We start from the raw sequence: 27,884 nt of genomic DNA, 5'->3' as shown, positions 1-27,884 counted from the left end.
ATTCTAACATACCATCTGATCCCAGGACACTTTTGCATACTCCAAGAAATACTGATGTTAGAAATTGTGCTGGGGGAGAATATTATCACTTTGGTTTATTGAAGTCAATAGAAAATTTTTTTTTAACTGCTCCTATAAATGTAACTAATATAAAAATATCTGTTAATATTGATGGATTACCATTATCAAAGTCCTCACAACAGCAGTTATGGCCAATTTTGGGTTCCATAGGAGAATCAAAGCAAGTTTTTATTATTGGAATATATTATGGTAAACAGAAACCTTGTAATCCGAATGATTTTTTAAAAGAATTTATAGAGGAAACAAAGTTATTATGTAATAATGGAATTGTTATTGATAAACACATTCAATGTAGTATAAATTCTATAATATGTGATGCTCCAGCAAAAGCATTCGTTTTACAAATTAAGGGACACACTGGTTATTCAAGCTGTACCAAATGTACAACAGAAGGTGATTTCCGTTGTAATAAGGTTTGTTTTCCTCAAATAAATGCTCCATTGAGAACAGATCTTGAGTTTAGATTAAAGAACGATGAAGATCATCATATTGGAAAATCAATTATTGAAGAAATTCCAAATTTTGATTTAATAAATAATGTACCGTTAGATTACATGCATTTGGTTTGTCTTGGAGTTATGCGACGATTATTGTACTTGTGGCTATTTGGCAATCTAAAATTTCGTTTAGAAAATAGAAAATGTCAAATTATATCATCAAATTTAGAAAATGTATTAAAAATACACGTACCATTTGAGTTCGTACGAAAGCCTCGATCATTGAATTTGGTGAAATTGTGGAAAGCTACAGAATATCGACAGCTGCTTTTATATACAGGACCTGTAGCTTTTAAAAATATTCTTCGAAGTGACATATATGATCATTTCATAACATTACATGTAGCTATTAGAATATTATGTTCTACGCATTTACAAAATTTATATGATTATTCTCAAGAATTATTAGAACATTTTGTTAAATCATTTGCATTAATTTATGGTATTCATAACATCTCTCATAATGTACACGGTCTTATTCATCTTGTAAGGGATGCAAAAAAATTTGGTACATTAGATAATTTTAGTGCATTTAAGTATGAAAATTTTTTGCAAACTCTGAAGAAACTGTTGAAAAAATATGATAAACCATTACAACAAATTGTTCGAAGGTGTGTAGAATATGAAAAAAATAAGGTAACAGAAAAACTACCGACAGAAGAAAATAAAAATTTTATTGTAGACTTAAAATCTACACATTCATTTGGGCCATTAATACATGGTTGTTGTAATCCACAATATAAAATAATAAGAAAAACAAACATGACATTACGTATAGATGTAATAGGTGATAACTGCTGTGCATTAATTGATGGAACTATTGTGTTAATTAAGAACATAGCATATAATAAAGATCTTGAAATAAATGTGATTATAGGTCATAAATTTTTACATAAACAAGATTTTTATCATGTTCCATGTCCATCATCATTATTACAGATATTTACTGTATACGGTCTAAGTGATTTACAAATGTGGCCGATAGAAAATATTCATACAAAATATGTTAAATTACCATTATTAGAAAATGAATATGTTGTATTTCCACTGTTGCATTAAACTACTGACCAAAAATATAGAATCACTCTGTTTATGGGATATGTCTTTGCCTTCACAATTATTTTCCAATAATACATTTGACATGATATCTCTCATTTGTGTCGAGAATACTTTTATAGATAAGAGCAGAAAAATCTAGTACCTCGCATTCTCAATTACTTACTTGAAATAATATACATGTAATTTCAATATATCCTATAATATATATACAGAGTGTGGAAAAAGTCCCGGACTCCTTAAATATTTTGAAAAGTAAACATTTCTGAGAAAAATATTTCATACAGAAATTGTAGGGTTAAAAATGATATATTAACTGACATCTCAGAAATGCTTTTCAAGATATTTAAGGAGTCCGCGACTTTTTCCACACTCTGTATATATTATAAGAAATATTGAAATTACATGTATACTTCTGTATATAAAAAACTTTTACCGAAATCTTTTCCAAAGGACGTTCTGAGGATGTTCTGAGATTGTCCCAGGACGTCCTAAAAAAGCTCCACAAGTACGTCCTAAGATTATCCCAAGGACGTCCTGTGGCTATCCCAACGTTGTTCTGAAGATGTCCAAAGGACGTCCTAAGTGTGTCCTGAAGATGATGTCCTTAGGACGTCCTGTGGAAATATGTATGTCCATAAAATGTCCAGGATGTTCTTGGATATATTCAGGATAATCCTGAGGATATCTTGTGCTGTTAGGGATCTGTGCCTGTTACAACGTGTATAAATGCTGAGCCTGAAAATTCCAACGACAATACGTACACAAACTCAGCTTTTCAACAAAAAACGAATGAGGGAGAATTTAACAGTTTCTATTTCAATTGTGCTAAAAAATTGAATCAAGGTATGATAAACTCTTAAAATATATTTAAATTAATTGATAAAATTTTAAATTGCTAGTTATATTTTTTCTTATGCTATAAATTAATTTTGTATTCTTTTGCGTTTACTTGTAATTGATCATGATAATTATTGCATTTATAGACGTTATCAGTGAGACTGTAGGATTTAGTTCTTCTGATAAAATTTTGAAATTGAATTCTGATGACAGTGAAGAAAACTGTAGGAAATTATACGTCGAAGCAGATTTCCATTTATTTGTAGGAGATGACCGACATTTAAAAAATGTTCCTAATGAAGGTAGGATCACTTTATTATTTATGGTTGCTTTAAAATTGCTTGACGCATATTGACACACACACACACATACACACACACACACACACACACACAAACGTAGCAGATTAATTCACTCATTTTCAGTATTAATAAATAATTTAACCTTTTTAATTACATATTCTTTGTTGTCACGATAACCTCATAACCTTGAAAGAATAAAATTATTGATTAACTCTGAAAATATGAAAACCGATTTGTACTCAATTACACTAATTGTTGTAATCATCGATACAACGCTACACATCCGACTAGTATTCTCAAGCTGAGTACAGATGTGTAGCGTTGTGTCGTTGATTACGGTAATTAGTGCAATTGAATACTAATCAATTATTTGTATTTTCAGTGTTAATCAATAATTTTATTCTTTCAAGGTTATGAGATTATCGTGACAAAGAATATGTAATTAAAAGAGTTAAATTGTTTATTAATACTGAAAATAAGTGAATTAATTTGTTACGTTTGTGTGTGTATATGTCAAGATGTGCCAAGCAATTAAAAAACACAATTATTAAATATTTAGCAATATTTTGAGAGGTAAACTAACAACTAACTAAACTAACACATTTTATTGTGATGTTCTTTTGCACCTGTGGTTATTGAAATTATTATGATCGATAGCAAATATACATATTATAATCATACAACATACAAATTATTATTTTTAATATGCCTATAAATATATAAATAAATAAATATCGGTTTATTTTATAGCTAACGACGTACCTAAATCATTTAAACATTGGAAAATTATGTTTACATGGCTAAAATTAAATACAGACCGAAAAGCAATTTGTACCTTATGTACTGAAGCTGTAAGTCTACAGTTACCACTCCCTTCAAATTCTCATGCCGTAAGAACAATAGACGCTTTTGTAAAAAACGGTTTTCATTGCTGGAAAAACGCAGTTGCACGCTTTAAAAGTCACGAAAAGACTGAATTTCATTTGTCTGCTATAACAGGGCTATCAAATATCAAGAAGCAAACAGTTGTTTACCACTTATCAGCAGCAAAACAAAAAGAAATGGCAGATGCTCGAGTAGCTTAACAAAAAATAGTTTCTACAATAAGCTATCTAGCGCGACAAGGTTTAGCTATTCGCGGAAAAACTAAAGAGACGTCAAATTTATTAAGTTTATTACAACTGCGTAGTGAAGATGTCGCAATATTAAATAAATGGCTTAATCAAAAAACGTATAAATGGATCCATCATGATAGCGTGAATGAAATACTTCATTTAATGGCAAACGAAGTAATAAAAATACAACTCGCAAAAATTAAAAAAGCTAATTTTTTTGCAATCATTATGGATGAAACTTCAGATATTTCACGATTGGAACAAATATCCTTCTCGATAAGAATCGTGCTAGAGGACTTAACCGTAGAAGAAATATTTATGGGCTTCTTTGAAACAAATAGTACGACAGCTGATGCATTATTTAAAATAGTAAAGGATATTTTTACACGGTATGATTTGGATATTTACAAATTAAGAGGCCAGTGTTACGATGGAGCAGCGAATTTCAGTGGGCGAGTTACAGGATTGCAAGCTCGTGTCCAAGAACTAGAACCTCGAGCGCTATATGTTCACTGCAATGCCCATACTTTAAACCTGGTAGTACAAGACGGAATGGAGCGAATACCTACTGCTAAAAATTGTATTGGCATTGTTAAAGAGTTGATTACTTTTATTCGAGATTCCCCTAAACGGTTAGCACAATTTAAAGAATTGCAAGCAGAAAACTGTCCTGTGTTGACTCAATTTTGCCCTACAAGGTAAAACATAATAAATATTTTATAATTATATAGTGGATAGTGCACAATATATAAATATTTGCATTGTATTGGATAAATAATCATGTATAAACGAATATTAATTACATTTTTTCTCGTTTTAAATATTATATTATCAAACATGACATATTGTTAAATTGTCAATACTAATGTAAAAAAATATATTAAAGATACATTTATATTCTATTATGTTTTTAATGAATTAGATGGTGTGTACGAGTAAAATCGCTAAAAACACTGCAGAATCTGTCAAATTATAAGGCTGCTCAGAGCTTCTTTGAACAGTTGCAAAATGATTCAACTCTCAACTGTAGCTGCCATGCGAAGACCGTTGGCTTTTTGAAAAACCTGTACAGTTTTGAATTTTACTTCCATTTATGTTACATGATAGCTATTTTCGAAAGAATCGAAATTTTGAATAGCCATCTACAAAAAGCAGATCTAAATATTCGTGAAGCACATGATAAAGTGCAAGCTATCATGGATGTTTTTTCCGAAGGTAGAGATGAAAGTTTCGAAGAAATATGGAAAGAAGCGACCACAAATGCCAAAAGTCTGGGATTAAATGAACCTCAAGTGCCACGAATTCGCAAGATCCCAAGACGGTTGGAAAATGAGGGTGCTGGAAGTGCACATGAATTTTTAACGCCGAAAAGTTATTATAAAAAAACGTATCTAGAAGTGTACGATCAAGTGGTTGCATCGCTACATGAGAGGTTCTTATCGGAAAATCTGAATATTTTAAACCTAATTGAAGATGTAACGCTTCGACGAGACCAAAGTGACATAGATCGCATTATTGCAATATACAAAAGTGATTTTGACAGGAGTATATTGAAATTACATCAAACGATGTTTTTTAATATAGTAGAGTCAAGGAAAATAGAGATACAAAATGTAAAAGATGTTGTAAACTTTTTGAAAGAAAATGTAGCTGTGAGAGAAATTGTATCAGAATATACAAAACTAATAGAACTCCTGCTTACAATTCCGGCAACGTCCTGTACTGCTGAAAGGTCGTTTTCAGCTCTTAGGAGATTAAAAACATATGTACGTTCGACAATGCTTCCTATTTTGTTAAATAGTACGGCTGTTTTAGTACGGTTCTGCATATTCATTCAGATATAGTCCAAAATCTGAATTTAGAATTTATAATGGACGAATTCATAAAAAGGAACAAAATCAGGAGTTCTACATTCGCGTGTTCAACGGAGAATAAGTAAAACTGTTGCAAGTGTAGAAGTAAGAAAAAAAACATGAATTGTCAAGGTGTATATACATATATGTGTGTGTATGTGTATACATATATATATATATATACGTAATATATATATTACGTTCATGTGTGTATATATATATATATAATGTGTTTTCTGGATACAGGTTATGTTTATTCGTGGGGAAAATAAGCTTCACTGTGTTTCACTGAAATATGAGGTTATACTTGATTGAAATCGTTACATTACAATCTTAATACTATATTACGCTAATTACACCCTTCTCACCTGAAATATGAGAAACGACATTTAAAGCTCATTTTCTACTTCCTCCCTTGCTTCCCTTTTAGTAACGAACGCACAAATTATTGTCTATCACCGAACGAATTAATTCTATTCCGTAGCTTGGAATTTTCTTTTTCTCCGCACGTGTCCTTCCTCCTTATCTTCTACGCTCTCTCTCCCATCGGTGCGTTACGCGGCAAATTTGAAAGGGCTATCAAAATAGTGTATTTGCTATTTTACATCTCCCCTCCGGAAAAACCTATCCTCCATATCATCGATGTCTTCTGTTATTGGAATGAGCTTCGTAATATGAAAAAGATTTGATTCCGCTTTCTTGTGTCCTGTATCTATTCTGTAAATGGAATTTGATAATTTTTCTATTATCTCAAAGGGGCCGATTCTTAGTTCATCTAATTTTTTTCTGTTTAGTCTATTTCCATTTTCTACGTATACTAATTCTCCAACCTTAAATTCCTTTATTTTTCTATTCTTATCGTACAAAGCTTTATTGTAATTATGTGATTTAAGGGTTCTTTTTAAAGCAATTTTTCTATCTTGACTTAAATTATTATTCGTTTTTTGGTGGATTTCTTTTGGTACCATTGGTATGTTTTTTCCTTCCATTAAATAAGTTGGTGTGAATCCTGTTATTGTGTGTTCCGTTTCATTATATTTTTGTGTACATTTTTGTGCTATCGTCGTCCATGCTTGTTTCCTTTTTTCTTTGTTAATTGTGCACCGGATTTTATTGACTAAAGTTTGGTTTAATCTTTCGTTAAGTCCATTAGAAAATGGCGAGTTCGTTGCAGTAAATACTATCGGTATATCCTCTTCTTCTAGTAATGTTTTGAATTCTTTAGAATTTATACCCGGGTACTGATCTGATAATATCATGCCAATCTTATTGTTTTCTGTTACCCTTTTGATTAGTTTTATGAAATCCTTCGCCGTTTGTGTTTTTGATGTTAAAATGTATGCATATCTTGTGAAATGATCCACTAATAGATGTAGGTATTTTTTTGTCGATCTGGAGCCACCGAATCCTCCAATCGTGTCCACCGACATTATTTCGAATGGTTCTTTCGCAGGGCCCAATTGTGACATCAATCCGTATTTCGTTTGTCCTCTTGCTTTGTTTTTGATGCATATTTCACAATTTTTACAAATTTGTTTGATGTTTTGTGTCATATTTGCTGCTATGTAATACGGTGTAATTTTATTCTTCATTTGTATTATCCCTATGTGACAATATTCTTCATGTATTTTCTTTATAAATTCCTTACTGAATTTTTCTGTTAAGATAATTTTTTCTTTAGTTTTGATTTTTCTGTAGTATATTCTGTTCTTCAGTATCATTCTATCTTTTTTGTGTTGTAGTTCTTCGTTTTTCTCTTGATCAGCGATGATATCCTTTAATTGTATTAAGTTCACTAGTTTTAATATTTCGTCTTTGTTTTCATCAGCCTCTAAGACCGGGTTTCTACTTAAACAATCAGCCTCTAAGTTATTTTTCCCTGGAGCATACTTAACTGTGAAATCGTATTGCGACAAGTAATACGTCAAGTCTCCTAGATCTTCGTCCGTTCTTGATCTTATGTTTAAATTTTCCAAAGGTTTATGATCTGAGAAAACTATAAATGACTTCCCTATGAGCCAAAATTGCCAATATTGTATTGCTTCTTTTATTGCAAGACATTCTAAATATATAGCTTTTTTCTTCTTTTGGCTGCTATTTAATTTTTTTGAGAAATAGGCTACTGGTTTTTCTTGATTATTAGGTTGTTTTTGTTTCATTACTGCTCCTATGCCTTGTAAACTCGCATCTGTGTAAATGTAGATTGGAAGATCTGGATCGTATATTTCTAGTATTGGTTGGGAACACAGTAGTTGTTTTATTTTGTCGAGGGCATTTTGGCATTCTGTGGTCCAAATAAATTGTTGTCCTTTTCTCAAAAGGTTATGTAATGGATCTAATATTATAGTTTGATTTGGTATGTATTTATTGTAGAAATTTACTTTTCCTAAAAACTGTCTGATCTGTTTCTGAGTTTTTGGGGTCGGAAAGTTTTTTATCGAGATCAGATTATCCTTTATTGGTCTTATTGAGTTGTTACTTATTATATGCCCTAGATATTTCACTGAACTTTTTGCAAATTTACACTTAGAAAATTTTAATCTAAATCCTTCTTTCTGTATTGCTTCCAACAATTGTGTTAAGTGGTCTATGTGTTCTGCAAACGTTCTCGAAAATACTAGTATGTCATCTATATAATTTACTGTGAAGTTTGTAAGTTTATGTTTCCTTATTATATTGCTTAATATCCTTTGAAATATTGCTGGTGAGGTTTTTAATCCAAACGGTAGGCATGTCCATTGATAGTGTCCCTCTTGTGTGACAAATGCCGTTTTTCTCCTATCTTTTATTCGTAACGGGATTGACCAAAACGCTGAATTAATGTCTAGTATCGAAAAGGTTTTACAATTTCTAGCCTTCGTCACTAAATCTTCTATTACCGGAAAAGGTTGTGATTGTGGTATCACGATTTTGTTCAATTCTCTGAAATCGCAGCATAATCTTGTTTTCTTATTTTCTTCTCTTTTAAGTGCTAAAGTTACTGGGGCTGCGAAGGGGCTGTATGACTCCTCTATTAATTTTTCCTGCAGCAATCTTGCGACTTGTGTTTCTATCTCCTTTCTGTTTTCCGCACTGCATTTGTACGGCCTTTTACAGCAATATTTGTCTATTTGTAAGTCGATCCTAGCTTCGTAATCTTTTACTGTACCCACATCGTATTTATCTTTGGCAAAATTTGAACTATACTCATTTATTAGTCTGTTTATTTCCGTTCTTTTTTCGTAGTCTAAGTGATCTACTGAAATATTAAAATTTTCTGTAATAATGTGTTCATTAAAATTTATTAAGTATTTATCGGAAACTTTATTATCTTCTTTTGAATCTCTTTGCATAATCTTCTTATATTTTTTTTGTTTTATCTCTAAGTTTTCGTCTTGGATTAGTTGAAAACTTTTGATCAAATCTAATCCAATTAGGAAGTCATATTGAAAAGTGTCTTTATCAATTACGAAAATATCTACAGTTTTTTCAATATCGAAGATTTTTATTTTCATTGTTACCATTCCTTTAGTTTTTTTCACACCATTAATCGTTAATAAATTTGCGCTTTGCACCTTTTCTGGTTTTTTTTCCTTTAGTTTTAATATTTTTGAGTTTATTAGAGAGACATTCGACCCTGAGTCATATATTCCCATTACTTCTATAGTGTCTTGTAGTTGCAATTTTATTTTGATTAATGGTGGGATTACAAGTTTTTTTGTTCCAAGGTAACTAGTTCCGATTCTAATTCTGTATTATTTACAAATTTTATTTGGTTTTTTTCTTTGTTATCGTTTTCATTTGCTTTAAACCAGCATGCAGATTCTGGGTGGAATCTATTCATTTTACCTTTTTTTTCGCAAATTTTGCAAGGTCTTTTTTGTTGCTTTTTCTCTGAATCGTCTTTTATGTATTTATTAAAATTTTTATTTTCTGTGTTTTTCTTTTTTATCATGTGCTCTAGACTGCGTAATTCTCTGAACAAATCTTCGGTTTCTCTCAGCTTTTGTCTATCAATTCTGTTTATTATAAATTCTGGTAATCCTACTGCCATAAGGTCTATTAATGTACATGTATCTATTGCCTTATTTACCTCTAATAAGAGTTTTTCTTTTTTCAGAGCATAATCTAATAAAGAACCGCTTATATATTTGTATGATATGGCATATTTAATCGAAGACCATCCTTTATCTGCATATGTTTCATGAAAATTGTTTTTCCAAATCTCCCATTCCGATGTAATGGAGTGTTTTATTAACATAGAACTATACCAGTCTAAGCAAGAGCTCTCTAAAAATAATCTAAGAATTTCAATTTTTTCTTCATCTTTCTGTATCTTCAAACGATTGCATTCTTTTTCAAATGTCTCTAACCACTGAACTCCATTCACATTTTTACCTGTAAATTTTTCAATTACAAATTTTTCTATCGCTTTCTTTACGTTGCTCTCTTCCAAAAATCTTTTCAATGTATCTTCTGTGGTGCTGGTAGAAGTTGGTTCGTTTGTAATTTCTTCTAAGTAGTATTGTTCATATTTTAAATTTTCGTCCTCATCTAAGTACGTATCTCGTAGTTCTTCGTTTAATGTAATCCATACTCTCCTAGATTGGTGCCTCAGTTTTAGCGTGGTTTTTATTCTTTTAAACGTTTCCGTTGTTGTCAGTTTTTCATGATGTCTTATATTTTGGTATTCTACTGGAATCTTGTATATTTCGCCCTGTGGTGTCTCAATTGAGGTTATAGCTAACACGTTCGTTTTTGGATCTGTTTCTGATTTCACCACAAATTCAAATCGTAGCTTCTTCATTGTAGTTATGCAAAATGTCGTTTTATAATGTGTTTTCTGGATACAGGTTATGTTTATTCGTGGGGAAAATAAGCTTCACTGTGTTTCACTGAAATATGAGGTTATACTTGATTGAAATCGTTACATTACAATCTTAATACTATATTACGCTAATTACACCCTTCTCACCTGAAATATGAGAAACGACATTTAAAGCTCATTTTCTACTTCCTCCCTTGCTTCCCTTTTAGTAACGAACGCACAAATTATTGTCTATCACCGAACGAATTAATTCTATTCCGTAGCTTGGAATTTTCTTTTTCTCCGCACGTGTCCTTCCTCCTTATCTTCTACGCTCTCTTTCCCATCGGTGCGTTACGCGGCAAATTTGAAAGGGCTATCAAAATAGTGTATTTGCTATTTTACATATATATATATACACACATGAACGTAAGAAAAAAGAAAATAAATTTAAATATATTTAAATAAAAGTAAGCGCTGTAAAAAAGAATAGTAAATATGGCAAAATAAATTTATTTATTAGGACCTTTTCTTCTGTGGCAGTTTGCCCACGCCAACTCCTACCTCCACACACGGTCGAATCCCAAGTCGACGCCCCTGGCGACCTTCGTCGTCGATTTCCCGCGCTTTACCTTCACACGCACACATGCAAACTCGCACGCACACAAAACAAAAACGAGCAACGCCATTGGCTATCCAAGCCGTGGCCGGTTCTCAATCACGTCTGTGTGAGTTGGAACATACCTACCTATCCTACTTCTAGGCAGCGGAGCGTGTTCTAGGAGACGGTACGGATTGTTTCATGGAACGTAAGAAACAGGCGACGAAACGTCGTAGGAGCGGTATTTTATACTTAAGCCGCCAGCCCCGCTCGCAAAGTTCCGGCCACCCTCGATATTCTCCGCCGATCGGCTTCTCGTGGGAGAAGATTTGCGATCGGCGGTCCCCGATAGTGGCCGAAATCTCCCGACGAGACTGGCGGTTATAACGGCCGCTGCTGTACCTGTGAATTATGCTTAGTTTGAATTAAAAATATATTCGGGCGCACCGCGCCCTCATCGCCGCATCGCAGGCTGATGCAGCGGCATCCGGCTGGGTGTTTTTGCCGGAGACGATCTTTCGGGGGGCATCGTTACAACTGTGTGTGTGATAATTGGAGAAGTTACAGTACTGTGTTCCTACATAAAATACAAATGTTTAAAAAACGTTTTGTTTAAACAGTTAAAAAATTTATTTGTTTAAAAAGTTGCTTATAATGTTTATTTTATTAGTTACACAAGATACAGTACAAAATAAATCATTTATTTTTTTCATTTATTTTGAAATTTTATTAATTACGATAATTATTAAAAGAATTAGTTCTATTAAGTATATGATAAATTTAATATTTTATTGTAAAACAAGCGGTGCATTGCAGTATACATGTGCAATAATATTGTACGCCAAAGAATATAATTAAAAATATAATAAAGAACGTAAAAGAAAAAAATTATAATTATTTGAAGAGCATAAAAGCCAACGCAAGAGATATCAAATTATAAAATATTTATTTATAATCTTACATATAACGCCATATAAATATTTATATTTCACATCGTAAAAATTAGTCTTTTGCACTGATATCTTGCGTTGGCTTCTACCATATGTTCCTTGAATCATTATTTTAACATTATATTTAATCCGATAAAAATTATGTCATTTACGGAATTTTAAATTATCATCTTCATATTTAGTTGTAATTAATCATGTAAAAATCGGTGATATTATAATACTACTGTAGTATTTATGCGTTATGTCTGAATGTTATCAGCGAGCAATTACGGGGGGACTACATATGTATTAAAAAAAATTCATGCATAATTATAATAAGCACTTTGATCCAGCTTTGACCGTTATAGGTGGTAATTCTTCTTCGATCATGTCATTTAATTCAATAAGCATAAAAATAATAATAATCTTTATTTTTTCCACTATCGTATAAGAGTTTTTTTAGAGGATATTTGGTTGCCAAATACTGTTTTAAATGATCTCTTACTGCTACATCAGGCACACAATCTCTGTTACGATTTTGTATATCTGTTGGTTGAGGAAATAACCGATCACTGTCGAGTACTTCTTGTAACCATTCAGTGAAAAATTGTTCTTTCTGACTTTGTACAAAATTATGCAACGTACAGCAAGCAAGAATGATTTGTGGAGCAAATGTATAATCACAATCCATTTTTTTGCATGAGATTCTCCATCTGACAATGAGAGTCAATTCGTAAGTAAACAACAAAGCGATTATAACATTAAATCTATAATATGAATTTTTAAAAGAAAAATAATACAATGAAATACTTAGCCGCAAAAATTAGAATATCCGTCAATATATAACAATATACATTTTTGGCACTCCCATGGGCTCTCCCTTATCTCCCATTATCGCTGATCTTGTGATGAGTAGATTGGAGTCTTTGTCTCTGTCGTCATGTAATATTGACACTCTCTTTTATTTCAGGTATGTAGACGATATTTGTACTATGGTTGATTCTGAAAAAATTGACACATTACTTCTGGTTTTCAATGCATTCCATCCACGTCTCCAATTTACATGTGAAACTGGAGGTGACAAATTGGAATTTCTGTATTTAATAATCAAAATGAACATACATACATATATATAATAAGTAAAGCATTACAATTTGCAGATTACAATTTTCTAGAAAATAACTGCGATATGTTATGCTTAGTGCACAAAATATAAAAGTCGTTATACTAGCCCGTACAATGAAAAATAATTGCTTGTAATTCCAGAGTACCAATCTGTTAATGACTCGGAAAAAGAACATGGCGGCCTGCTCTCAAAAGAATTTTGATGGGTAGAATAAATGATTGAAATGAATGTTATGAAAATGGTTTAGATTAAAAGCCTTTAACAGTTTCATGTTGAAAAGTCTAATGAATTGGAGGATAAAAAAACTGTTTCTTGGCTTACGGTACCTTTTATACCTTTTCATACTAAAAAATTCAAACGTTTTAACAATGACGAAATTAAAGTTTCTTTCCATAGTCCAAATAAGATGGGTAAATACATTAAGGTGCAGAAGAATAGTCTGTCACACACATCCAAGAGTAATGTGGTGTATAGAATCCAATGTAATGATTGTGATGCGTCTTATGTAGGACAGACTGGAAGGCAGCTGAAGACCAGAATTAATGAACACCGTAGCCATATTAGACATAATACGTCTAACCGTTCGGTTATTACGGATCACAGATTGCAATATGATCATGACTTTCAATGGGAAAACGTTAAAATTTTAGATGAAGAACCTAATTACAGAAAGTGAATAATTTCTGAGATGCTTAACATTAAAAAGCAGAAAAATAGTCTTAACTTACATACGGACACTGAAGGTCTTCATGATTCTTACATTCCCATTATAAATAAGGTTTGATCTTTTGTTATCGATAATCGACACACTGACACACTGCTTAGTTTTGTTGTTACATCACAGTATACGCAAGATAGTTAAACGTGTCAGTACACTTAATCCTCGCATTTGTGTCATACTACATTTTTATTGCAATAAGTTTTGAGAAAATGTTTTATATTATTTTTATATTCATTTTACTCTATGACTTTTTTTTGTTTCGTTTTACTTATATTGTAAACTGACAATTCGTTTTCGTTGGTGAGTTAAACAATATATTCTTTAATTTTTTTTAATTTTATTATTTTCACATCTTTTGATTTTTTTTTCTCTCATACTAAATTACAGATACATTGTTTCAATATACGATTTTGTCATCCTAAATTGTCAATGTTTCGTAACGAAGAAAGTAATCGAGGAGTCAGTAAGGGTTGCATCTCAATGCTGAAATGAAGAATTTTTATTGTACGTCTGAAGAGGACTCAAACCAAGAGTCGAAACTTGTAACGAAATTTTATATCGAGCAATTTTGTATATTGTTATATATTGACGGATATTCTAATTTTTGCGGCTAAGTATTTCATTGTATTATTTTTCTTTTAAAAATTCATATTATAGATTTAATGTTATAATCGCTTTGTTGTTTACTTACGAATTGACTCTCATTGTCCTTTACCTTGTTTTAATTATTATTTTCCTATAAAGAGTCCTTCAACTTTAATTTTATTTGATTTTCCATCTGGTTAACCAATCGAATGCCATTTCTACCTTAACTCTTGCAGAATTCAAATATGCGTTAAAAGATTCTTCTTCTGCTGTTAACGATCCTGAATAACCTTTGATGAGCTATGATAACATTGGATATGCTGTATCACCTACAATCATGTATGGTACATCCATACCATCAATGTTTTTAGATATTTGAAATTCAAAAAATATTATTTTAATAATATACACATAAAAAAATACAAGCAAACCTACATTAAACAAAAAATTTTAAGTTTACCTGAGGAATAATAGTCTGTGCATTCTTATATATACTACTATCCTTCAATACAGCAGCATTGTGCACACTTCCCGGATGTTTCATCACAACGTTTCTGAAACTAAGAGCTGTTGTTGATCATAATGAGAATTAAAAAATTTTTAATTTTGATGTGTTTTGAACTCTTTTGAATCTTGCAAGCTTACCTCCCATTATGATCAACGACAGCCATTACATTATATGACGGCCATCCTTTCCTGTTTACAAAATCTCGATAACCTTCATACGGTGCAATAATTGGAATGTGTGTTCCATCAATACATCCAATCAATTGTGGAATAAAGGTTTTTTCTTTAAATTGGAGCGATATAAATTCATTTTCATCTTCAGAAAAAGCATAAATATATAAATATTTTTTTTTACAATAACTTTGTTAATGGCCCTAGTAACTCTAAATAAGCATCTTTTAGCTGTCGATTTGTGAACACCTATCACGTTACCAACGACTCTGTACTCGGCACAACTTGCTAATTTGTACACAGATATCGCGATTTGTTTTTCGACAGATAAAGGCTGTCTAGATATTAGAAAATGTGGCTTGGGTTTCAATTCATTTCAAAGAATGTCATAAAGCGCTGTAAAAGTTTCTTTCGACATACGAAAAGCAGATAGCCATTCTGACAGAGTAAAATGCTCTCCTACGATTCTTTGCTAAAAATCGTTGCTTCTCACCTTAGTCCATATTCTTCGGTATTAAATACCATCTAAAATGAGGATCGCTGATTTCGGATCAGTTATTTGATTCCATTGTACAAGTAATTCATTTTTTTGTCGAAGGAATTTTCTCAATCTTATTTTCATTCTACGTTTTATCGTACTTTTGAAACGATTTCTTTTAACTTCTTGCTGCATATTTAACATTTGGAATAACGGTATAAATGATGTAATTGCAACTTCTTTCATTGTTAAGTTGAGACTATATCCGGATCAAAAACCTAATTTAACCTGTTTTTAGACAAATGGATGTAAACAGGAACGTATCAAATGTTTATTCCTGCAACTTGATACGCATACCAATTAATTTAACGATATAAAAAGGGCCAAAGAAAGATGGAGCACTGCTTTCAGGAATAGAAGAAGCATTGGACAAAGTGCATTCTGTAAGAAGGAGAGTAGTTCGAGGGTACCACATCCCCATTCCAGAATAATTTAATGGATTTTTGGTGAACCGAGTGTACAAATTTTTTGTACACACCTTGTATTTTAATATAATATATATAGTATACTTTTACATCCTCTTTTTATTGTTTTAATTTTCAGATATGAAATCTGCTTTTCCATAATGAATATTTTGCAAATATATGTACAAGACACATACCAAGTTTCAGGAAGATTTATTATAAAATAAAAAATAAAAAGGAGTAAGAATAACAAAGGAACTGTTTATTTCAATTTAGGAAACACTATCTTATCAGAACATGTTGTAACGATCAAGCTGAATCTTGGATGTTTCTATATAATTGCGTGCGAATTTATATTCTACACGTATGTAAATTGTTAATTGCACGCCGAATTTTTCAGACTTGAAACGTAATTCTACTAAACTACTGCAATAATATCACGAGTAAAATTGATTAATAATTTGTAACAACCTGATTTTATGCGCGATCTAGCTCGTCGGTATAATACAAATGCGTGTCGCACAAAAAGGTTCGGCAGGAGGAGTATTCGCGTCGGATCGGTGATACAAAGAGTAGAAGAATATAATAAAATATGTGGCGGCTCTTATGAACCGCACACCATCCCTGCGGAAAGGCAACCCATCGAGCAGCTACTTTCTCGAAAGCGCTCGGTGAGAGCCACTTTCTCGCTAGCGCTCTTCTCGCGCTGCGCGAGTACCGCGGCACGCCCACCAGGGGGTTCGCGCCGCGATAAAAATCTCGCGCGGAGAATCGATCCGATGCCCGTATATCAGGAGCGCTGGAACGAGCATCGAGCAGCGGGCCATGCAGCGCCACTGGTCACAGCAGCAGCAGCCTCCGCAGCACCCGCAGCTGCGGCAGCCAGCACACCAAGGATCACTGCTAATTCAGCGCCTCCGCCAGCAGCTTCAGCGCCGTCACCGGCTGCATGCTCGGTTGCCAAGGATCAGGCCAGTGGAGAAGCTAGGGCCGCTCCTACGGCAGCCGAGGCGGCCACATCTACGATACGAGAGCTCAACGCCGCAGTTTCCGCCAAGGTCGCCGACGGTGCAGCCACTTCCGCCGAGGTCACCGTCTCCACCGGGGTTGTCATACACGGACGCAGGTTGGAAGCTCCACGCCTTTGAGATACCGCCGCCGAGTAGGACCAGACCACCGCGCTATTGAATCCATCCGTGGGACATCCGGATCAGTAGGTACACGTCCCCTCGGTATCACCAGGCGCCTCCAAAGACGATCCAGTAGACACAGTCGTCCGGCTCCGAGTGGGAGATACCGCAGGAGGAACCCGTGGCCCCTCGGCCAAGCGATCGTCTCCTCAAGCCCCTCGTTGACGAGAACGCCAATTACTGGGGTCCGGAGAAGAGCACGCGGACAAAATCCCTGCTCGCCTACCGCGAGCGGAGCTTCGAGAAGAGAACGCCGGCGAAGCCGCCGCTCGTCTACCGCGAGCGGAGCCTCTTCTAGAGAAACCGAAATACCGAGCCAACAACACACTACCATTGTAGATACCTATACATAGCACAATAAATCTTGTACATAATATGTCTTCGAAGCTTTAAGTTGAACTCCTCTCACTTGCGATCTCTGCACCGCACCGATAGAGACCGACAGCGACGGCCGATCGGTTACGTAGTCGTTACACCCACCAGTAGCGGGTGGATGTGACGGCCTTCCTGGAGCCACGATCACGACTCATACGCACAACGCTACAAATAAAATGAAATAAAGTTGAACACAACGAACACGATTTATTACAGAAATAGAATAAAGAATATATACAGAAAAGACAATACAATAACGAGATACAACGAAACGATAGAGTACGGAACGAAATATAATGCGGCGGACGCCGACAATTATACGTATAGCGGTGCTTATTTTTAAATTCGCGAAATATTTACAATTGAGTCACGAGGTGTCAGCAGTTGCCGGGTTGAGCGAGATCGGCATTCGGCGGTGGGTATTATGGATCGCGTGTACGGTTAGGCGGTCCTGCTGATGTCGTGAGTTTTTCGTCTTCTCGCTGATTCGTGAGAATTTTCGACGCGGGCCTTGCGGGGCGGCGATTAGCAACGCGGTGGAACGCGGGTATACGCCAGCAAATGGAAACTCGCGACGCGACGCGTAATTCGAAGATGGTCGAGCTAAAAGGAAATGGATCCGATAATCAGCGGCCGAGAACACCCGATAGAGGCAGAGAGCGCCCTACCCCCCTTCGAATGCTGATTATTGGGAAGGAAAATACGGAATATGGAAAAGAATAAGCGGAAGATTGTGGAAGCAGTTACAGCGGTTGTCCGGCGGCCGAGAACGCCCGGCAGAGGCAGAGTACGCCCTACCCCCTAGGTTCGTCGGAACGAGAGTGTCTTGAAAACGGCTTCGAAGCACTGGATCGTTTTCTAGGAGCTGGTAGCTGGTAATCGGTTTGCTAGGAGTTGGAGAATCGGAAAAATGGCTCACATGTCTTGTCGACGCGATATTTTATACTAGGCTGCCAGTCTCGCTCGTATTGTTCCAGTCGGTCTCGATATTTTCCGCCAATCGGCTTCTCGTGGGAGAAGATCTCGGATCGGCGGTCCTTGGTGGCGGCTGGAATTTTTCGAGGAGACTGGCGGTTTGATGGCGGCTGCTGAATTATCTTCGACATATACGCTTATCCGTCATGCAATCGTACTACAGTGACGATGCCATTTAGGGAGCATCGTTACAAATTTAAAGTCTGCAAAATTGTTAGTCAATTTAACTCGTGATATTACTGCGGTAGTTTAATAATGTTGTGTTTCAAGTCTGAGAAAAATTCGGCGCACAATTAAAAATCTACGTAGTATATAAATTCACATGTGATTATATAGAAGCATCCGAGAGAAAGCTTGATCGTTACGGCACGTTCTCACTGGTTTTTATTGGTATAAATTCTCACGGTTCTATGAGATTTGATATTACTTATCTTCCTGTCATAAAATTATGAAGCGTTATAGCTTCTTTTTAACATCTGCGTGGCGTTCTTCAAGATGTTGTCAAAACTGCCTTTCGTATCGTCTTCTTTTTGGAACTGTATAAGTATCACAAGATACGTCGTGACGGCACCAGCAATCTAAAATAATTATATCTTTAATCATTTTTATCTCAAAATTAGTATGTAGAAGAATAGTTATTTCTTACTGATGTTATAAGAGTTCGATCTAGAGTGAAAAGTCCACATGCTGAGAATTCTAACGGACGATGTAGCAACTGAAGTGAAAACATCTCTAATTGCTTTCTGTTTTCTTTGTCGGGACTCATTGACAGTAATTGGCTGACCAAAACTGCTGTTTTCTTTCCCTGAACATAATTGTATAAACTATATATGAGCTTATAGAATAGCTGCAAAAGCAAACTGTATTTGCTGAAAACACATCTAATCATATTTTAAGTAAATATTGCAAAGAATATTACTAAAGCTTCTAAGCTTTAAAAAAAATACATTTAGGCAAATGGCAGATTTATTTAGAAAATCCTAAAAATATTGAAAATAAAACGGATTAATTAATATTGTATATAGTCTGCTCTTTGTGCGATGAGTTACCCATCGGACGCGTCTCTAGGTGGTGGATCAGAGGATGTTCGAAGGGACCCGGTCCTTCAGGTTTAAAACCCTGTATGAGGCCGGAGGTCCTTCGGATAGTGGCGATGATAACTGGTTTCCCAGGTGTAAAATCCTGTCTGGGATCAAGAAAGCCGTCGCCGTGGACCAACCTCTAAGCCAAGCTGGGAAGTATCGTGGTGAGGGCTACATGGTACTGGGAGTGCAGTACCGTTAACGATGTCTCTGGAGAACTAGGCGAAACCCTAGAGTATCTAACCTTATATATATATACTCATGCATGCGGGGCTCTGCGTGAGCGGACCTAGTTCGTCCCTAGCTTCTTGTGAAAGCAGAATGGATCAATTCAAAGACCTAAAAATGAACGACACAGTAATCGAGTGTCCTAGTGGGCACTCGGTGGAAGTGGCAGCGATTGCGCTGCACGAATGGGCCTGTACGGACTAGGGACGTGAGGCTATCTTCTTTTCTTGCAGAAGAAGGCATGACTCCCGTTTTGAAACAGCCCATACAGACTCAGAAAGCAACGAGACGATGAAAGTGGCCGACGCTGAGGATCCTTTTAAGAGGAACTGCTGCGGAGTACAAAAAGAAAGGAGGGCCAAGAGGGACAGGGAGAAGATTCTCGAAGGGCAGGCTCTATGCTCTCGGTGGTTTCCATGACGCCGGTGGAGGGGTTACCGGTAAAAAACGCCGGACTCTGACCCAACTCCCCTTCGGTAAAAAAAATTTTTATTTTTTACCGAATTTTTATTTTTTACTTTTAGGCTTTTTAGCCTAGGACTCAGGCAACTGGGACCTTCGCAACAATAGCGGATCCGTTGACGAGGGCGGTAGTTTCGGAGGGATACCCCGAAAGGGGAATCACTTCGGAGCAGTTGATTCTTTTTCAGAGAGCGGTACTGGCGGAAATAGATCCAAGCGGGTCAGATCCCCTGATCAGATTCATGGAGATGGCTATCCAAAAAACGGGGCAGTCATAATTAAAGGTGAAAACGCGGCGTTCCTCGGGTAGCTGAAAAGCCGCATAGGGGGCATTGTGCCTTGGGAGGGTGCTCAGGGTGATGGGCCTGGAGGAGCTCCAAAGACGGCACAGGCTAGTGGTATGGGTTTTGGGACCTCCGAGGCTTGCGGCTGCTGTCCTGGCGTTGCTGGAGAGGCAGAATTCGGGTATCAGCGCCCTGAGCTGACGCGTTTTTGCCGACAATGTGGGCGCCTCTTGATGGGAGGAACTTTGTTTTCGGCATTTTGGAGTTCAACCTTATTAGATTGAAGAAAAGAGACTTCAGAATCTGCTATGGGATCAAGCAAATCACCGTTAAGGTGGCCCGATCCCATAGCAAGGAATCAGGCGAAGAGATGCCTCGACCCAAAGAGTAGTCTAGATAGATTGAATGGTCGGTGATCGAGATTACCCAGATTAAGTCGCACCACAGCAAAGGAGCTCGGCGATTCTAGTCAGGAGTTTAGACTGTTTTTTCTTTATACTCTGCATTACAAAAAACGAGCTAAATCTAAGTATTAATAATGAATTAATTTTTTCAAACTTATTATATTAAAATTTTTTTGCTTGTCTCTTTATTATATGTTCATTTTTATCATCTATTTATTGGAAATGTCAGTAGCCGTTATTAATTTTGTTTATAAAATATTAAAAATTTTAATAATTATACAGTATAAGGAACTATCCTCCAGTGACCTTGATCTTGACATATGTTGTCAAGATCATAACTCCGAGTGACCTTCAAAATTAACTGTCCCTCGTTGATCGTTAAAAGAATTTTAACAAAAAAATATTATTTAGTTAATAAGAATATTAACAAAAAAAGTTCATCAATAAAACTTTTGTACACGATTGCGCTCCGATGAAACAAATTCCCTGCTTTAACAGCATAAAATGTTTTCTTATATAATTTCTTATACCAGCTATGTAAATATGAAACCGGAAGTTACCAATAGATGGCCATAGCTGTCAATGTAGTTGCTGTCAGACCGCGTCATTGACGCCATTTCCTTGTTCTGACAAAGATTTTCAACTCACAACAATACAAGTTTCATACAACAGTATAATTTGTAATAGCGTTGAACATGTCGAATTTTGTGCCTGGAAACTACGATTTGCGGACAGTATTGATTTTCTGTTACCATTTGAAGAAAACTGCTGAAGAATCGCATCGAATGCTTGTCAAAGCTTACGGTGAGCATGCTCTTGGTAAATCACAGTGCTTTGAGTGGTTTAAAAAATTCAAAAGTGGCGATTTCGACGTGAGAAACGAAGAACGTGGAAAACCACCGAAAAAGTTTGAAGACAGCGAATTGGAAGCATTGTTGGATGAGGTTGACGCTCAAACTCAACACCAACTCGCGGATCAATTGAATGTGACACGAGAAGCTGTCTCCATACGTTTGAAATCCATGGGAAAGATCCAGAAGTTGGGAAAACGGGTTCCACATGAACTGAATGAAAGATAGCAGGAAAACCGAAAATCCACTTGCGAAATGCTGCTCACCAGGTACAAAAGAAAGTCATTTCTCCATCGAAATGTGACTGATGAAAAGTGGATATATTTTGAGAATCCTGAGCGTAAAAAATCATGGGTAACTCCAGGCGTACCATTGACATCGACTGCAAGGCCACATCGCTATGGACGGAAGACAATGCTCTGTGTTTGGTGGGATCAGAAAGGTGTGATCTATTATGAGCTGCTAAAACCTGGCAAAACCGTTAATACTGAACGCTACCGACACAAATGATCAATTTGAGTCAAGCTTTGCGTGAAAAACGACCGGAATATTAAAAAAGGCAACACAGAGTGATTTTGCTTATTCATGATAATGCACCATCACACACAGCAAAACTGGTCAAGGAAACGATTAAGGCGTTTGATTGAGAAATATTTTCGCATGTGGCTTACTCATCAGACTTGGCTCCGTCCGATTACTACTTATTTGCATCGATGGGACACGCACTTGCTCAGCAGCGCTTCACTTCTTACGAAAATGTACGAAAATGGCTAGATGACTGGTTTGGCTCAAAAGAGCAACAATTTTTTTGCCGTGGCATCCACAAATTGTCAGACAGGTGGGAAAAATGTATAGCTAGCGATGGGCAATACTTCGAATAAAACATTTTTTATCATTTTCATACAATAAACATGTATTTTCTATAAAAAAAATCCGGTTTCATATTTACATACCTGTATAATTTTTGTCTTTAGAGGGGAGAATTTTTTATTTTTTAAAGCGCATAGAATTTCTGTTTTATAGGGAAAAAAATGTGGTTTTAAAGCAACAAATTTGTGTTCATAAAGTAGAAAATATTTTATTATATATAATTTATACCTTTTCCATAGTCTTTTTATATGGATAGAAATTTAAATCTAACATTTCACGAAAATGAACGCTGTAACTATAAATACGTTTGTAACATATATTTTGATCGTTATAGAAATTTGAGCTACTACGACGTAGTCGTGTTTACAGTTACAGCATTTATTTTGCGAAGTGTTAAATTTAAACTTCTATTCATATAAAAAGACTGGAAAAAATGTACATTATACATAACAAAATATTTTCTGCTTTATAAACACAAATTCTTTGCTTTAAAACTATACTCTTTAAAAAATAAAAAATTCTTTGTTCAAAAAATACAAATTTTCTGCTCTAAAGACATAAAAATTATATAAGAAAACATTTTGCGCTGTTAAAGCAGGGAATTTGTTTTATCAGAGCGCAGTCGTGTCCAAAAGTTAGATCTTATTGATGAACTTTTTTTGTTAATAACTTTTTAACAAACAACGAGCGACGGCTCAAAGTTAAAGGTTATTCAGGATTATGAGTCAACATATGTTAAGTTTAAGGTGATTGGAGGATAGTCCCTTATACTGCATAATTACTAAAATGTTTTTAGAAAATTAGAATTATGTGTCGACTTTTAATCTCCAAATCTTTGAAATTTCGTTTTTATCTGTAGTATTTTTGTATAATAAATTATGTATATATAGTGTAATAATTTATAACTTTAATAGATTTATTTATTTATATAAATTGTGAATCGACCTGTGTTGTAGTAGCGTATGTAGGCTGCACAATCATGAGTAATCTCCAGATATGAAAGATGCACCATAACCCTTGTACCGCAAGGAACAGTGGTTCACGTCTTCCATCAGCCTCCATTATTAAAAAATACGGTGTAATGATTAAATGTATTAGGCAGGTGATTGTAATCATAAGCGCAACAACACCATAAGCAGCATTTATGAGCATCACTATGTCACATAACGATGCATGCACTGTCATCAATCGGGAGATGCTGTCCGTGAAGCTTTTATCATCTAGAAAAAATTTAAAGGAGTATTCTAATTTAGAGATTTTGTTTTAAGATTACTTTTTGGGAATTAAAATAAAAAATTACTCCTTTTTTAGGAATTAAAATAAAAAATTATCAAAGCTAGAGTAGAGGTAAAGGTCATTGAAACCACTATATTTTTTCATCTTTGGACCATACTTTTTTTTAAAAAGCTAAAAATAAAACTTTAGGAACATAAATATAAATTAGAAAGTGTTTTCTATCAGATGATATAGTTTCTATCTAGGGTGTATTAAAAGTCTGGAAAATCTAAATATCTCATAAACAATGCATTTAAAAAAAAATGATATTAGTCCAGTCATTATGTACGAAAAAACCGATGAAAAAATGAATAATTGGAACAGCAATTTTTCTTTTCGAGGGTGTTGGGGGGGGGGTCAAGAAAAGCTTAACTCTAAGTTTTAGACCTCTATCTCCGCTTACTTCTTTTGCTGTGGTCCAAAACGTGAAAAAATGGTTTTTATTCGATAACTCGGCTCCTAATGAATCTAGAAAGTACACTGAGGGCTCATTTTAAAGATTTTTTAACGCTCTACAACTTTTTCTTACAAAATTTTCGTGTACGATCGATAGTTTTCGATATATCGAATGATAAATGAAAAAAAAACAAGTACTTTATGTAGTTTTTTGCTTTTTACTTGCAATTTTTGGCGAAAAATGGAAAAGTGATGTAATACAAAGTTGTAGACAATTAAATAACGAACAATTTCCTTTTTTATTCGTTTCGTTTCGATAAAAATTGCGCCTTGTAGAGCGCCACAAAGTAGAGAATCGGCGCCAGCGCGTCAGCGATGAGTTGGTCATAACGATATGCGGCGCAGAAGCGTTTTTGCGGATATGTCAGGCTTCATTGAAGGAGAATTATTTTAGAATATGTTTTTTAAGGTTTTTTTTTGAACTACAAGTTATAGAAAAAGTATATAGAGAAATTTTTTTTTCTTTTTATCATTATTCATTATTTATTCATTATTTAAATGTACATAATGACTGGACTATATAGAGAAAGAGGGCAATGAGCCAATAATTTCCTTAAAATCTTTAAATTAATCTAATATATTTATTGCGAAGAATATTACTACGTCGACTCGCCATCAGAGGTCTATAGATATTCGCAAAAATTCTCGCAAGTGCTTTGATACGCGTATATCTGTATATATAGAATCTCGATTTAATAATTTAAACAGGCGTCTAAGGTAGGCTTCCACTACAATATCTTACTGATGAGTCCAGTAGTGGAAGCTGGGACGAAACGCCATAATTTCGTGATATTCTTCGCAATATATTAGATTAATTTAAAGATTTTAAGGAAATTATTGGCTCATTGCCCTCTTTCTCTATATTATTTGTTTAAAAACACATTGAGCCTTATCACAATGTACATTAAAAAAAAAAATGTTTCAGATAAAAGTAAGGTTTAAAAAGACATTTATACGCACGATAGTAGTTATTTGATCTAGGATGACGTTGTTAAGGTCACGTCAAAGTCAATTTAATTTTTTTAAATAAAACCCTCTACATTTTATTTCAGATTCTTGTAGGTTATGTCGAGTCGTTTTCAAAGCACGTTTTATAAATTCTTTTCCGATAAGAACTTCCTGAGTTAGGAATCCTCAAAGTTTAAGTACCGCCGGTATTGCAGTTATTCAAGATGTACAGGTGGAGGTTGCCTGATCGGATTTACATCTCTTGTGCGTGCGTGCGTGCGTGTGTGTGTGTCCAGCACTATTGAATCAGCAGGCTTATCGCAAATTTCGTTATCGTTTTAACGTCATTGCTTTTTTATTATGATAATAAAGCTGCGCGATGGCGTTATAATAATACCGTTTGCATTAAAAGAGTTACAGAACAATTGTGCAGAAATTATGAGAAAAAATAACGGAAATAGATATATGAATACTATAGAAACAAGGTTGGATTATTTACGAATGTAAATCTACAGATTCATCAAAAGAACTGGTAGAATAATATTAGGTCAATTGGAAATTCCGTTCGTTTTTTTTGCAAAAAGTATGATTTTATTTAAGAAACAAAATGAAAAAGTACATCAATCAAAATATTGTCCATCATTAGCAATGACTTTTTCCCATCTTTCGAGCAGCAAGCGCATTCGGCAACGAAAGAATGACTCATCCTTGCAGGCTATCCAGTCAAAGACCCATTTTTCGACGTCTTCATAAGAATTGAAGCATTTCTCAGCAAGTGCGTGTGCCATCGACCGACAAACAAGTAAAAGGGGCACAGTCAGGTGAATAAGCTGCATGGGATAGCCCATCCCAGCCAACTGCTTCCAATATTTCCTTAAGGACGTTCATCGGCTACAATCGTAGCCAAAAGTTTACTGCTCGCTCGCTTCTCGGTGCATAGCGCATGTCTCTCCCCACTCCGCTTCCCATGCCAATACTTTTTCTGCTGAGTGCACTCACGCACAAGCAAACGGGGATCGATGCCTTGTATGTATACACGCACACTAGCCTGTTGAGAAAAGTGGGGACCCGTCTCATAGCAACGGCTCTCTTTCCATGCGGCGACTTACTTCAAGTGCTGTCGGATACACCACTTCGAACTTCGATAACTCAAAAATGGCACCGTTACGGATCCCCGTTTTTTTTTCATGTTATTTCTAGCATCATCCTGCATCATATCCTAATTTTTTAGAACAATCGTATAGATATCATAGTCGCTATGAATTGAAATGTCACTTGAGCGCACGCTTGGGCTATACCTTACATGTTAAAAGCTGCAACTTTGAAAATTAATAACTCGAATTCGGTACCGCTAAATTTTCTGAATTTTGGAGGATATATCGATAATGATATTAATATCATGTAGTTAAAATTTGAAGCATTTTGTATAGAAATCGATTAGCCGGTGAACGTCCTTAACAGCCTTAGTGACGTGAGATCGAGCGTCATGAAGCAAACTTTATGCTGTCTTGTCTCATATTCTGTTCGTTTTTCGCGCAACGGATTATTTGTTCTCGGTAGAGATTCTCTGTGACTATTTGACCAGATTTCAACAGCTCATGGTACACTACACCCTTGTGGTCCCACCAGATACAGAGCATGGCCTTCTTCCCATGAATATTGCGTTTTGATGTCGATGTTGATGGCCTGGATCGCAAATGGTTTTTCGACGTTTGGGGTTATCGAAATAGATCCACTTTTCATCGTCAGTCACAATTCGATGCAAAACCTCCTTTCTTTGTTGCTTAGCAAACAGAATTTCGCCTTTGAATATCTCTTGGTTTCAGTTCATATGGGATCCATTTTCCTTCCTTGAAGATCTTTCCTAAGGCTTTTAAACGATTGGAAATAACAGATTGAACACAATTTAATGCTTCTGCAAGTTGTTCTTGCGTTTGATATGGGTCTTCATCCACCAATGCTTGCAATTCTTTGCTCTTGGCAGTCCAGAACGCTCTTTGTTCTCCACATCAAAAACGACATTGAAAGCGTCGAAACCTCGAATTTTCTACATGTTTTATCGGAAGGAGCACTATCACCATAAATTTCTACAATCATTCTATGAGCTTCAGCTGCAGTTTTCTTCCATTTGAAGCAAAAGATTAACATTTCGTGCAAATGACGTTTATTTGGCTCAAATTTCGACATTTTTGATATAGTAAGAAATAACGTTATTGATGTAAACGTATACAATACTTTTAAAATTATATATTAAAAAGGCTTAACAAATTCAAAAATATCAAAACGTAACAGGACTACGAGCCATGAAAATAAAAACATTTAATTCAAATATACTAATTTAATAACATATTATAAGAAAAACAAATTAAAAA

General features: G+C 35.0%; 4 protein-coding genes across 4 annotated transcripts in view; 1 reads left to right on the top strand and 3 right to left on the bottom strand.

The window, feature by feature from the left end:
• The window catches only part of LOC108776165 (zinc finger MYM-type protein 1), a 14,655-nt gene extending 9,263 nt beyond the window's left edge, over positions 1-5,392 (top strand). Inside the window, exons 3-7 of the mRNA XM_018542699.1 lie at positions 2,336-2,480; positions 2,621-2,776; positions 4,136-4,589; positions 4,814-5,323; positions 5,365-5,392. Of these exons, the coding sequence (XP_018398201.1) occupies positions 2,336-2,480; positions 2,621-2,776; positions 4,136-4,589; positions 4,814-5,323; positions 5,365-5,392 (1,293 nt within the window). The remainder of the gene's footprint in view (positions 1-2,335; positions 2,481-2,620; positions 2,777-4,135; positions 4,590-4,813; positions 5,324-5,364) is intronic.
• Positions 5,393-6,340: 948 nt separating this feature from the next.
• On the bottom strand, positions 6,341-9,238 carry LOC108776157 (uncharacterized protein K02A2.6-like). Its single transcript, XM_018542693.1, has 3 exons — positions 9,136-9,238; positions 8,269-9,000; positions 6,341-7,755 (listed from the first exon to the last, which is right to left on the bottom strand). The coding sequence occupies exons 1-3, from the start codon at positions 9,236-9,238 to the stop codon at positions 6,341-6,343; spliced, it is 2,250 nt and encodes a 749-aa protein (XP_018398195.1).
• A 16-nt stretch (positions 9,239-9,254) lies between these two features.
• LOC108776175 (uncharacterized) lies at positions 9,255-10,717 on the bottom strand. The gene is made up of 2 exons (XM_018542708.1): positions 10,699-10,717; positions 9,255-10,618 (listed from the first exon to the last, which is right to left on the bottom strand). Exon 2 carries the CDS (start codon positions 10,528-10,530, stop codon positions 9,430-9,432), a length of 1,101 nt encoding a protein of 366 aa, XP_018398210.1. The 5' UTR covers positions 10,531-10,618; positions 10,699-10,717; the 3' UTR covers positions 9,255-9,429.
• An 8,381-nt stretch (positions 10,718-19,098) lies between these two features.
• Positions 19,099-26,728, bottom strand: LOC108776151 (gustatory receptor for sugar taste 43a-like). The gene is made up of 4 exons (XM_018542687.1): positions 26,653-26,728; positions 23,779-24,053; positions 19,299-19,457; positions 19,099-19,230 (listed from the first exon to the last, which is right to left on the bottom strand). The coding sequence occupies exons 1-4, from the start codon at positions 26,726-26,728 to the stop codon at positions 19,099-19,101; spliced, it is 642 nt and encodes a 213-aa protein (XP_018398189.1).
• Between the last annotated feature and the right edge of the window lie 1,156 nt (positions 26,729-27,884).

The sequence above is a fragment of the Cyphomyrmex costatus genome, unplaced genomic scaffold, assembly GCF_001594065.2.
Source record: "Cyphomyrmex costatus isolate MS0001 unplaced genomic scaffold, Ccosl1.0 scaffold1106, whole genome shotgun sequence".
Lineage (NCBI taxonomy): Eukaryota > Metazoa > Arthropoda > Insecta > Hymenoptera > Formicidae > Cyphomyrmex > Cyphomyrmex costatus.
The sequence above is the reverse complement of the archived record's forward strand: the minus strand, read 5'-3'. Positions and strand labels throughout refer to the sequence as shown.